The sequence below is a fragment of the Panthera tigris genome, chromosome A1 (assembly GCF_018350195.1).
Source record: "Panthera tigris isolate Pti1 chromosome A1, P.tigris_Pti1_mat1.1, whole genome shotgun sequence".
Taxonomy (NCBI): Eukaryota; Metazoa; Chordata; class Mammalia; order Carnivora; family Felidae; genus Panthera; species Panthera tigris.
This window is the reverse complement of record NC_056660.1, coordinates 7,096,322-7,109,581: the sequence shown is the minus strand read 5'-3', so window position 1 is coordinate 7,109,581 and position 13,260 is coordinate 7,096,322. Positions and strand designations below refer to the sequence as shown.

General features: G+C 44.3%; 1 protein-coding gene and 1 pseudogene across 6 annotated transcripts in view; both read left to right on the top strand.

Annotated features, from left to right (window-relative positions):
• LNX2 (ligand of numb-protein X 2) overlaps positions 1-13,260 on the top strand; it is an 80,826-nt gene that overhangs the window by 42,769 nt on the left and 24,797 nt on the right. For all 6 annotated transcript variants that reach the window (XM_042988455.1, XM_042988585.1, XM_042988270.1 and 3 more), the window contains 2 exons: positions 1,342-1,854; positions 12,384-12,631. In XM_042988455.1, coding sequence (XP_042844389.1) covers positions 1,448-1,854; positions 12,384-12,631 — 655 coding nt within the window. In that variant the 5' untranslated portion in view covers positions 1,342-1,447. The remainder of the gene's footprint in view (positions 1-1,341; positions 1,855-12,383; positions 12,632-13,260) is intronic.
• LOC122232432 lies at positions 11,178-11,391 on the top strand (annotated as a pseudogene).

Here is a 13,260-nt window from a genome sequence, read left to right as displayed (position 1 = left end):
TTCCCCCGCCCTGAGTGTGTCGGGCCTCGGATATTTTGATCTGCCGCGTACTCCTCAAGCGTGTCTTGTGCTCAGAAGCCCCTGAGACTGCAGAGAGGCTCTTGCCCGGCTGTGTCTGGCTGACATGCCCTGTCCCGACTCAGAGCGCACGTTCTCCCCCTTTGGAAAGTATTTCCGGCTCTAAAGCCAAACTTGAGTTAGATGCCACCTAATTCATCTCTCTCCGTATTCACGTAACAGCATTCTTAGGATGCTTATGATGCTTTCTTAGAGTATACTGAATTTTAATAACGAGTTTTCTTAACCGTCCTCTCTCTACCTCTCCCGTCTCCTTGTTCAGTGTTTGGCACATACTGGAGGCTGTAAATACTTACAGAAGATGAATATAGACAGCTGCTGCCTTTGGGGTTGATTTTTAACCCCCGGGTGCTGCTGGGGAGGGGGAGGGGAGCATTCCTTACTAGCCTCGCACTAAACGGGAGAGGCCGTCATGAGAGTCTTAAGGCTGGAGAGGAGACACACACACACACACACACACACACACACACACACACACACACACACACATAATGCTGCTTTGAGAAAGCAAGAACAAATCGAAGTGTGGAATAATAGGAGGTGGAATCGTAATTTATAACACATGTTATCTAATTGAATTACAGTGGGCCTCTTCCTCTAATGGCATAAAAGAGTATTGCACTTTATGGAGTTTGCCCAGATGCTCTTTATGTATGCCGCGTGGTCGTATATTTCTATAAACTGTGCTACAGGGAGAGAATATTCAAATCGTACATATTTTGAAATCCGTATTTTCTAAACAGTGCAGGGCAAAGGTCGTTTTTTAAACAGGCACCGAATTATCTTTGAGACAACGTTGCAAAGGCAGCCTGTGGTATTGCCTGGCAAGTGCATAAAACCAGAAGCGAAGAACCATGGCTGAGACATGCAAATGCATTGCGCGGTATACCTCACTTTGCATCATTATCATACTGCGTAGATTAAGTGGCTTTAGAAACTACCACTGAGCAGTGCAGTACTGGAGGATTTCAGTCCGTAAAACAGACGGAGTTTTTCTTATGTGTCACCATAGGTGGCATCTTTGCTTTTAATCACAAGTTCTGTTCTCACCGAGAACTGGGCAACACAAGTCACTCTTCGCCAGCTGGCAAATTCGTTAATTTCCTTGTTGGATTTCCATGGCTAATTTATCACCCGATGTAGTTATTTTTGTTTTGTTTTATTTTACTTTACTTTTTTACGAAAGATGTCAGCCAGTATTGGCACTTTTTAGCCTGCCTTGATCGATAGTGATTCCTTTTTTGGTTTGTTCTGTCTGTCCAGAAAAACCCTGGTTTGAGCCAGATACATCGCCGTCCGGGAAAGCGAACCACACCTGACGCGGAAGTCGAACGTATGAAGATACAGAGACCGCTTTGGTCGACTCACAATGGGAACGACAAGCGAGGAGCTGGTGTCCGTGGAGCAGACCTCTTCGTCCTCCTTCAACCCTCTGTGCTTCGAATGCGGCCAACAGCACTGGACACGAGAGAACCACCTGTACAATTACCAGAACGAGGTGGACGACGACCTGGTCTGCCATATCTGCCTTCAGCCTCTGCTGCAGCCACTGGACACCCCCTGTGGACACACGTTCTGCTGCAAGTGCCTCAGAAACTTCTTACAGGAGAAGGATTTCTGTCCGCTGGACCGGAAACGGCTGCACTTCAAGTCGTGTAAGAAGTCTAGTATTCTGGTTCACAAGCTTCTGGACAAGTTGCCAGTGCTGTGTCCGTTTTCTTCAGTGTGCCAAGATGTGATGCAGCGCTGTGATCTGCAGGCACACCTTAAAAACAGGTAAGCGAAAGCCGCGAAGGAAAGAGAAGGAGGTCTAGGTTTTGGCCCCAGGCTGCTCCAACAAAGAGAAACGTCAGAAGGAGCACCACGGCATCGGAAGTACGGGGACAAGTCAAGAGAGGCAGTACATAGGTGGTGTGGGATGGCATTTCATATGCTGGTTTATCAGAGACGTGGATACAAAAACTAGAGGGAGGAAGTGCCTGCTCACGTTTTGCTGGTATAATGTGAGGCTGTTACGTTCACGTGGGTGGCAAGATACAGTGACAGACTTTTCCCGAGGCGGTTTGGCAGTTTGCGTCAAAAGCCGTGAAGGGAGCTTATGATCCTAAGAAAATAACTCAGAAGAAGGAAAAAATTGTATATGAAGCCGTGCTCACTGCAACACTGTGCAGAGCTCAACGCATCAGAGACTAATTACAGTAGGGAAGGGTTAAAACTACCATAGTGCATCAACTCCATCAACTCCATGGGATGTGATGCAGACAGTACAAATGGTAATTTTGTTGCAACATGGAAATGAGTGTGATTTTATTTGCCCACGTCTTCTAAAGATCTGTATTCAAGAACTAGATCGAATAAGGACTAGGGGTTAGAAACTTTAAACCATTTAGTGGGGATTTTTGTTCTTATAAAGCTTTTTAAAAGGTTAAGTAGTTTGCTGATTATTTAGTGGGTTTTAGAATTTGGCTTTGATAAAAGACTTGATCTTTAAAATTATTTATATACCCCGGGGCGCCTGGGTGGCTCGGTCGGTTGAGCGTCCGACTCTTGATTTTGGCTCAGGTCATGATCTCACGGTTCGTGAGTCCAAGCCCTGCGTCGGGCTCTATGATGACAGCTCAGAGCCACGCTTTGGATTCTGTGTCTCCCTCTCTTTCTGCCCCTCCTCTGCTCACGCTATCTGTCTGTCTGTCTGTCTGTCTCTCTCTCTCTCTCTCTCCCGCCCTCTCAAAAATAATAAATAAACATTAAAAACAAATTTAAAAAAATTACTTATACCCTTAGGAAGGGTTAAAATACATCTCTTTTGTCTTACGTATGTAGAATCACATACTATGACAGAAATAAATGTACTGATTTATAGGTTTCAGAGTTAAGCCACTTGTAAAGTATAGAGCTGTGATTGCCGTGGAAAACTTCACGGTACAACACATGAGAGGTTTACAAATAATCGTGCAAGTCTGGTATGGAACAGCTCATCTTTATACTCCCACCTAAAATCAGGACTGGAGATTATCTAATCTAATCCCCTCACTTTAATAAATCAGGAAACCGAGTCCCAAAGATTTAGAGCTAGTTAATGGTATCGTAAGTTAGCCTAACCTTCTAATATTCTTCTTTCCCACTCTAATACACCATGCTGACTTTACCACAGGTCAGACCAGGTTCTCTACCACCACATGGTAGTAAAAGCCTCCTATAGACATGAGTATATGTGGTCATTCTGCTCATACGCATCGGTGTTGTAAAATGAGGGCACTCATTAGAAATAGTTAAGATACATGAGAAAGAACAAAATGCTACTGGGACCCCATCAAAATAGAAAGCTTCTGCACAGCGAAGGAAACAGTCAGCAAAACTAAAAGGCAACCGATGCAATGGGAGAAGATATTTGCAAACGACATATCAGATAAAGGGTTGGTATCCAAAACCTATAGAGAACTTACCAAACTCAACACCCAAGGAACAAACAATCCAGTGAAGAAATGGGCAAAAGACATGAATAGACACTTTGCCAAAGAAGACATCGAGATGGCCAGTCAACACATGAAAAAATGCTCAACATTACTCATCATCCAGGAAATACAAATCACAACCACCATGAGATTCCACCTCACGCCTGTCAGAATGGCTAAACTTAACAACTCAGGAAACAGCAGATATTGGCGAGGATGTGGAAAAAGGGGAACTCTTTTGCACTGTTGGTGGGAATGCCAGTTGGTGCAGCCACCAGTGGAAAACAGTATGGAAAACATACTGGAAAAGAGTATGGAGGTTTCTGAAAAAACTAACAATAGAACTATCCTTTGACCCAGCAATTGCACTACTAGGCATTTATCCACGGGATACAGGTGTCCTGTTTCAAAGGGACACATGCACCCCTGTGTTTATAGCAGCACTATCGACAATAGCCAAAGTATGGAAAGAGCCCAGACGTCCATCGAGGGATGAATGTGTAAAGAAGATGTGGCATATATATATACAATGGAGTATTACTTGGCAATCAAAAAGAATGAAATCTTGCCATTTGCAACTATGTGGATGGAACTGGACGGTATTATGCTAAGTGAAATTAGTCAGAGAAAGACAAAAATCATATGACTTCACTCATATGAGGACTCTAAGAGACAAAACAGATGAACGTAAGGGAAGGGAAACAAAAATAATATAAAAACAGGCAGGGGGACAAAACAGAAGAGACTCATAAATACGGAGAACAAACTGAGGGTTGCCGGAGGGGTTGTGGGAGGGGGGATGGGCTAAATGGGGAAGGGGCACTAAGGGATCTACTGAAATCATTGTTGCACCATGTGCTGACTAACTGGGACGTAAATTTGGACAATAAATAAAATTAAGAATTTTTTAAAAAGAAAGAAAGAACTAGATGTTACTAATATGTCCGAAACGTGAAGATTTACAGAAAAATTGTTCACATCGAAGCTGTATTGTCTAGGACGAGGCAAGAAAAAGTGGGGGGGGGCGGGGGTGGATACAGAGACTTTCGAAGGTGCAGGTGGCCTTAGGGTTCTGTGTGTCCTCCGCCCCCAGCAGGGGTAGAATCGGAGCATAACAGCAGAGACCCTGTGCAAATCGACACCAAACTTTTGAATATGGGATTCTGGGTTGGGTGTGCTTACTGCGGAGATTGAGGAATATTTTAGGCTTATCGTATTTCTCTCAGTTGGATTACTGTTTTTAGGGTAACAGGTTTGTCTTGAGGCTCTTGTGGACATCAGTCATAGGATGTTAGAAGAACTGAACAAAGTCTCAGTTCGATACTAATTATTTTGAGAGCAATGAGGTAGACATTGCACAAATTTTTAGGAACATTCACTTGACTAAAATGCCCATGAGAATTTGGTATGTAGTCGAAGTATCATCAGTATTTTGGATCAAGCAGTTTACGGGAATTGCAAACTGTCCTTTCGTTTGTGAGCTGATAAAGGCTAAGCAGTTATGTCCAGTTGAAAGTTCCATTTTCCAAGTAAGCTTGTTAATATTTGAGCTACACATTTAATCATTTCCAAAGCATCTTAGGCCCGTGTAGTGAATGATACACTGGAAAAGGTGAATGATTTGCTTGACATAAACAGCTAAGAGTGACTACTGATTATCAAAAATAAAAAGATAAAGTATAAAATATAATTTTTTTAAACTTTATTTTTTAAATTTTTTTATTTTTTTAAGGTTTATTTATTTTTGAGACAGAGAGAGACAGAGCATGAACGGGAGAGGGTCAGAGAGAGGGAGACACAGAATCTGAAACAGGCTCCAGGCTCTGAGCTGTCAGCACAGAGCCCGACGCGGGGCTCGAACTCACAGACCGCGAGATCATGACCTGAGCTGAAGTCAGCTGCTTAACCGACTGAGCCACCCAGGCGCCCCTTAAACTTTATTTTTTGAAAGAGAGAGAGAGAGAGAGAGAGAGAGCGAGCCAGCTAGGTAGGGGCAGAGAGAGAGGGAGAGAGAGAGAATCCTAAGCAGCCTCCAAACTGTCAGCACAGAACCTGATGTGGGACTTGATCTCATGAACCGTGAGATCATGACGTGAGCCAAGATCAAGAGTCGGACGCTTAACCAACTGAACCACCCAGGTGCCCCTAAAATATACTTTTTTTAATGTTTATTTATTTTGAGAGGGGGGGGAGAATGCAAGCAGGGGACAGGCAGAGAGAGGGGGGAGACAGAGGATCTGAAGCGGGCTCTGTGACGGCAGCACAGAGCCCGACGCAGGGCTCAAACTCTCAAACCATGAGATGGTGACCTGAGCTGAAGTCAGATGCTTAACCTATTGAGCCACCCAGACGCCCCTAAAATATAATTTTTATACCCCATTTGAACAGATATATGTTGAACAGCCCTACCTTCTTCTAATTTCTCAATTAAAAATGTTGATGTTAAGTAGTCTCCTCAAGCTGATAGCAAGTTAGAATCTAATGCTAGGTCGTAAATTCTTTTAAGCACAGCCCCCACGTCTTTCCTGGTCTTTGCATTCCCTTGCCCCAAACTGACCCTCAAGCTAATGTTTTTCCAATGAAATTGTTAATCTGTTTTCTGAGTACCCATTGCTGAGAAACTAACCCGCCCCAAATATAATGACATAAGCATTTGATTCTGCTCGTGGATTCTGTGGGTCAGGGATTCAGACAGAGCACAGCAGGGTGACTTCTCCCTGTTATGTGACATCCGGGCCACAGCAGAGAAGAGCTGAAAGCCAGGACTGTAGCATCTGGAACTGGAGATCTTCATTCACGTGTCTGGGACGCTGTCGGAGGTAACTGTGGAGACACAGGCTCAGCGAGGCGAGCCTACAGGTGGCCTCTCCAGCCTGCTGGCCTCCGGGATTGAAAGTTCTTACGTGGCACTCAGTGTTCCAGTAAGTAAGGCAGAAGAAGCTGCATGGCCGTGTAGGAACCAGCCTTGAAGTCACATAGCATCCCTTTTGCTGTCACTCTGTTTGAAGCAGTCCACCCTGGGCTTCACTTCAGACATTTGCAGCTGTGTTTTAAAACCCACACAGACAGGCAAACGAGTGATACATTGAGCCACAGAGTGTGATTATTCTGACTGTGGCATCTCTGCACACAGTCTCACTCATTTGATAGCAATTGACAAGTTTCATTAAAATTCAGCATTTCAGCATCAGCAACAGTGATCCATTGTATAAAAGCTACATGACTATCATATGTCTTTGTAAGCTTTTTAGGATTTGGAAATCTCTCGTTTTTTTTAATCAATTTATTTTTGAGAGAGAGAGAGAGAGAGAGAGAGAGAGAGAGAGAGAGAGAGAGAGAGAATCCCAAGCAAGCTCTGAGCTGTCAGCACAGAGCCTGATGTGGGGCTCAAGCTCACAAACCATGAGATCATGACCTGAGCCGAAACCAAGAGTCAGACACTTAACCAACTGAGCCACCCAGGATTTGGAAATCTCTTAATTATTAATAGAAATATGGCATTCGGAGTAGTTTGCATAAATCTGGTAATTTTGAGTTTAAAATTAACTTCCCTGTTTGAATAAAATTCTGCTCTTAAGAAATCTGCCTCAATTTGAGAACAGCTGATATTTTCTTCTATCGCTAAAAGTAGATATTTATGAAAGGTGAATTTGTTCTTTACTAAAATTACTAGTTATTAAGTGATTATATATTAGTAAAACAATGAAGAATTTCTAAAGACATGGGAAAGTGCTCATCTTTGAATGGAAAAATAAAGCTCTTAAGAAATATTCTCCATTAAGTATATAACATTTTGTAATTACTTTGTGCAATTCTGCCCACCGATATCAACTATAAAACCTTACCTCTCTCCTTCTCTACCCCTCTTCCCCGCCTCACCCTCAATAATTTAGCATTATACCTGATGGTAATTGTACATGTCAATTTTTTGTTGTTGTTAAATTGAGCATTTGTGTCCTCGTCTGTGGCAAAGTTCCAAACCCTTGTTTCCTCTTAAAGCTTATAGTTTAATATTATTGTAAAAGGTTAGTACAATCGAGAGAAAACGTTTAAAGAAGTCTTTTTTCCATGCCGAGAGCTTTTCTAGTTCATCAGATGGTTTCAAAGCCTTTAGAGGTACAGGTGGGTTGAGGCCAGGTTGCTCTGTTAAGTTCACAGTTTAACTTAGAGGGAAGTTCCTGTTTGGCAGACTCTTCACCGGCATTCTTCTCTTATGTGTAATATGAAAAGCGATACATATTTGCAAATCATATAGCTGATGAGAGTATCCAGAATGAAGAATTTTTACAACTCAACAAAAAGGCAAGGAATCCACAATTTTAAATGGGCAAAGAATTTGAACAGATATTTTTCCAAAGAAGATTATTTAAATGGCTAGTAAGCACATGAATAAATGCTCAACATCATTAGTCCATTCCTATAATGGATTGTTTGTCTTTTTGTAAGTTGTAAGCATATATACAGTGTGACGCACACATATGTACATATGTTTGTGTATATATATGTATATATTTATATTCTGTATATAAATACATATTCTGTATACTAGACCATTATCAAATATACGATTTGCAAATGTTTTCTTTTGTTCTGTTGGGTGTCCCTTCACTTTCCTGTGCCCTTTGAAGGACAAACAGGTTTAACCTTTTTTTTTTTTTTTAAACGTTTATTTATTTTTGAGACAGAGAGAGACAGAGCATGAACGGGGGAGGGGCAGAGAGAGAGGGAGACACAGAATTGGAAGCAGGCTCCAGGCTCTGAGCCATCAGCCCAGAGCCCAACGCGGGGCTCGAACTCATGGACTGCGAGATCGTGACCCGAGCTGAAGTCAGATGCTTAACTGACTGAGCCACCCAGGCGCCCCCAAACAGGTTTAATCTTTATGAAGTCCAGTTGCTCTGTGTTTTCTTTATTTGCTTATGCTTTTGGTGTCATAGCCAGGAAATCACTGCCTAATGCAGGGTCACAAAGATTTACACCTGTTGTCTTCTAAGACTTTTATGATAGTCTTTGATCCATTGTTAATTAATTGTGATTGGAGAACATGATGTGTCTACTTCAATCCTTATTTAAATTATATTGAGGCTTTTTTCTTTTTGCAAGATTCATTTAATCATGAAACAGACAGATGGATGCATCAGTGTCAAGGAAAAGAGCGTATCAAAACCTTTTCACTTTCATTAAAGGTTTTGACAATGAGAGCTTTATAAAATGTCACTAAAGTCTATTTGCTGTACAAAGAACATCTACTTCTAAGTAGGAGACCTATGCCATTCAGAGCAACCATTTTAATGTGTAGAATAGTTCTGAATTCTTTCTGTAAAAATATTTGGCTAAACGATGAAACATCTTTGGAACAAAATTGACAGTGTAACTTCAGTAAGATGTCAGAAATGTCTCCTGGAAAAACTGGGAATATTTCCTTTTGCCAGGCAAACTCTGAACAGTTTAGGTGGTAAGGGGCCATAAATCAGACAAAGCTGAAAAGGAACATCGTGTTACTAGAAAAAACGGCCTGTAATGTGGATGTCCTGCATGTCCAACTGACAGCCACTTAATGGCGATGACTTATTATATGTAAGAAAAACAGAACATGTTCTTCAGCAGGAAATGACATTACAGATAGTTCTTGAAAATAAACCTCTTAGCAAAGCCCTAAATAGCTTCAAAGAGCATCATCACAGAATGGGTGAAGATAATTTATATGATGTTAAAGGATTCCTTTATATATTCTAATACCTTCCTTTTTTAAAAAAAATTTTTTAACATGTATTCAATTTTGAGAGACAGAGACAGAGCATGAGTGGGGGAGGGGCAGAGAGAGAGGGAGACACGGGATCCAAAGCAGGCTCCAGGCTCCGAGCTGTCGGCACAGAGCCCGACGTGGGGCTCGAACTCAGGAACCATGAAACCATGAGATCATGACCTGAGCTGAAGTCGGGACGCTTAACCGACTGAGCCACCCAGGCGCCCCTAGTACCTTCCTTAAATAGAAACACGCATCACACATAAACACTTTAAACGCTGATTCTCTTAATCAAACGTTCCTTTACTACCACACTTGGCTACGAGCGCCATTTGGGTGCGGAGGTTTAACTCCCGCTGCTCTGGACAAGCCAAGATGGGGACTGATTTGGACACTTAGCGGACACTCGTGCCCCTGGGCCCCTGCTGCTGCTACTCCGTAGTCTGTCCACCGCTGGTGGGACCCACCTAGGTTTTTCGCTTCCAGTTGACGGGCTGCGTATTTGTTATGTTTTCCTGGCGGCCTCCAGAGCGTTGCACTTGGATTTAGGTTTCTTCTCCTTTTTTTTTTTTTATTTCTTGAACTTTACCTTTCCCATCGGGAAATCTCCGTCCTACCCTCCCTGTCCCTGCAATCAGAATCGTCCTCAGACTCCCTTGTCCAGTCCAGAGTCCTTAGCACTGCCCCCCTCACTGCGTACCCTCGTCTCTTGAGCCACAACTTCCCACGCTGCTCTTCTTCTCCCCGGAACACCCGAAAATCCTCTCCCTCGGTCGTCTTTCCCAGATCTGAATCGTCACCGGCTACACGGCATTTGGAGATACGGGGAGACTCAGCCCCGGTTTCCGTTTCGCTGTTGCCACGTTTTTCTCTGCCTTTACCTTGAGCCGCCTCCATATCAACTGTTCGAGTTCCTTCACCGACAGGGCCAGTGTGGCTCCCAGTCTCTCCGGCAGAGCGCGTCGTCTAAAGCCAGCCTTTTGCGGGGGTTTCCTCTTGTGGTGGATGTCTTCTTTCGGGAGCCCCTTTCTGGAGGTTTTGGTGTTTCTAGTTTTGACTCCTTTGGTGGTGTTCTGGGCTTCTTACCCAAAGGTGCAGTTGTAAAAACAAGATCGGTCACTGCAGTCAGAGTCCTCATACTGTGAGTCGTTGGCTGGTTTCTTAGGCCTCACAGACCCCACCAGGGCCCCTTTCAAGGCTGGAAAGTTTGCAGCCTTGAAGTTCTTGCCGGGGACAGTGTGCTGTCAATTCCCGCCCCGACCCAGACGCCGGGAGCTCTCCGCCCCCTGCCATCAGCCCTCCAGTGAGGAGCACAGGTTTTGAATGGTCTCTCCCTCTCCTCTTTCCCCCGCAAGCCCTGTGAGTGTTAGCCCTCTTAGCCAGTTACTGACCGATTGGGACGTGGGTGGACCTGTCTTTACCTCTTGAACACTTTCAGTTTTCCCTATTTAAATTTATTCTTGCATAAGAGAAGAGAGGCTTTAGAGTTACTTGGTGTGTAGGATTTTATAACCGTCAGCTAGGCTCTTTCCCAGCCATGCACCTTCTGCTTGTGCTTCCTTCCCGCTTCCTGTGCCTTGTCCATTTCCCCCATTGAAAAGCAGCTGTCGCCCATGTGGATTGCAATGCGTGATTTATATTCGGGGAATTCAATCTTTACCTGCATTTTTAGTCTCAAGTGTGTTTTACGGTCTCAGTTTTGTTTTTTTTTTTTACTGAATGAAATATTTTTAAAAGGCATTTCTCATTAAACTTGCTTACTTGACGACAGTCCTTTTTCTCAGTGATAGAGTTTTCCAAACGTTTCATCAGGCCCTTGCAGGATCATTTTCTGGAGTGCTGCACAACAACGCAGAAGGGAAAATCAGTTGTCCCCTCCCTTAACACAGGTGAAGAGAATCGCTTCTCGGCCTTTTGGCTAAGGTCAAGGGCAGTATCTGTTCTTACCAGTTTAACACAGGTGAAGAGAAAGCACGTAATGAAAGGCGAAGGAAGAAACTCTGTAAAGGTCCTTTTCAAGAACTTGGAAACTTACGACTTCTCTTTCATGTGTGAGGAGAAATGTATTGCTTTTACAGTTAAGAGGTAGCTTTCAGTTTTAGTTGAATTTAGCCCAGTGTTTGAGTTTTGTTGAAATTTTAGGTTTTTAAAAATACTGTCACTGAACGAAGTCTGTCGCCCTCGTCGTAAGACCACCAGCCACCGCGTGCACCACATGCAGCCTCAGCGGTGTCCGTGGAGCCGTGTCAGGGGCCAGGGGCATGTGTCGGGCTCTCCATCCGCTTTTCTCCTGCTCTTCCAGACTGGCCATGATTAGTCACTTTGTCCGGTCAGGATGTCGGACGCACGAGAGCTGGCGTTCTGATGTCCGTATCTAGAGACCATATTTCAGTGTTTAAACAAGCATCTGGCTGCCCTCTTTGTTTGCTTCCCTAAGCAAAAACAAGGAAGACAACCGTTCTCATTTCTTGGTGCCTGTGCAAGTTTCCCGAGCGCTTGGCGTCTACTCTTCAGCCCACTTAAGATCTCTGTGATGCCACTATCGTCGTTCTAAGTTTAAGAGCCACACGTGTTTTCCTCTCCTTCCGTGTCCGTCAAAAGTTGTCGGGCCTTTGCCAGTAAGTGAGGGTGTGACGTTGGCCGTGACGGTGGAGAGGCGGAGTGCCTCCCAGGGTCCCCGTCGGGGTGCCAGGGCACATTGCGGAAGAGGGTTGCTGTTTCTGCCCTGTGGTTAGGCCATTTAAGCTGCGGGAAAGGGTCCTGTGATCAGAGTTGCAGAATAATATTTGCAGCTTAGTGCCAACCATACTGGGGTACGTATTTCTGGTACCCGTGTATATCTGAATGCAGTCTCTTTACTGAAGTGTTCTTTTGAGATACACACGGGACCGGGCTTTGCGCCAGTGCCTTCTTTTAAATTTGCTGTGTGGAGCGGTAAGGACTTCGTTTGCGCAGAGATTAACACCAGAATCACATACCGCTTGCGGATGACGTCGAAGTAAGTTTCGCAAAGAAGCCATCGCTCTCCTGTTGCTGTGGTGCCAGCTGTGGATCACTTTTGTCCTTTCGAATCGTCTGGAAACCGCCTGTTGCTCTCTTTCTAGATGTCCTGGAGCTGCTCATCGGAGACTTGCCCTAGAGAGGAGGAAAACTGGTAGAACTCAGACAGAGACTGAGAGTGAGAACGGACCCACTACAATAGGCCCTCCGGGTACTTTATCCCCCGAGGCGGACTGCTCAGGGTCGGGCACGGCGCCTACCGAGCGGAACTGTATGCCAGCGTGCCTTCTCTCGTGGACCGAGGAGCCTGGCCTGGACAACCCCGCCTTCGAGGAGAACGCGGCTGCTGACGGTATGTGCCGTTCAACTTCCTTCCGTTTTTCACGTCTTTTCAAATCAGACCTTTCCTTCCTTCCACTCCTCACTGTTTACGTTCCCGACATGTGTTGTTCTTCCTCTTCAAAAAGTAATTTTATTGAGACATGATTCACATACCACATATTCACGCTTTAAGTGTATAATTCCGACAGTTGGCAGGTGAGAAACGGGACATGAATCTCACCCCGGGGACGCTTGTCCTTCCCCGTGCCTCTTCTGTTGTAGCCCATGGTCTTCCTCGTCGTTAACATGCTCCTTACTGTTTGTGTGTTTCAAAGGCTGTCGCTTCTTGACTAAGAAATCCACAGCATCAAGAACGACACAAATGACACCTCAACTTAAGTGCTTATTCTGTGCCAAGCACTTTACATAGATTAACTGATTAACTATACCATTATTCCAAGATTTTTTTTTTCTTTTAATGGTGAGGAAGGAGCCTGAGTCTTGAAAGATTAATTGGTCAAAGTCGGACAGCCACAAAATGGCCAGGGACACATCTGCCTCCAAGGCCGTGCTTCTTACTATCGCTGTCCTCGGGTCGCAGCCCCTGATCTGTCTTGATAGCCCACCAGGAAATAGAAAGCCTGCAGTCCAAGATCTTGG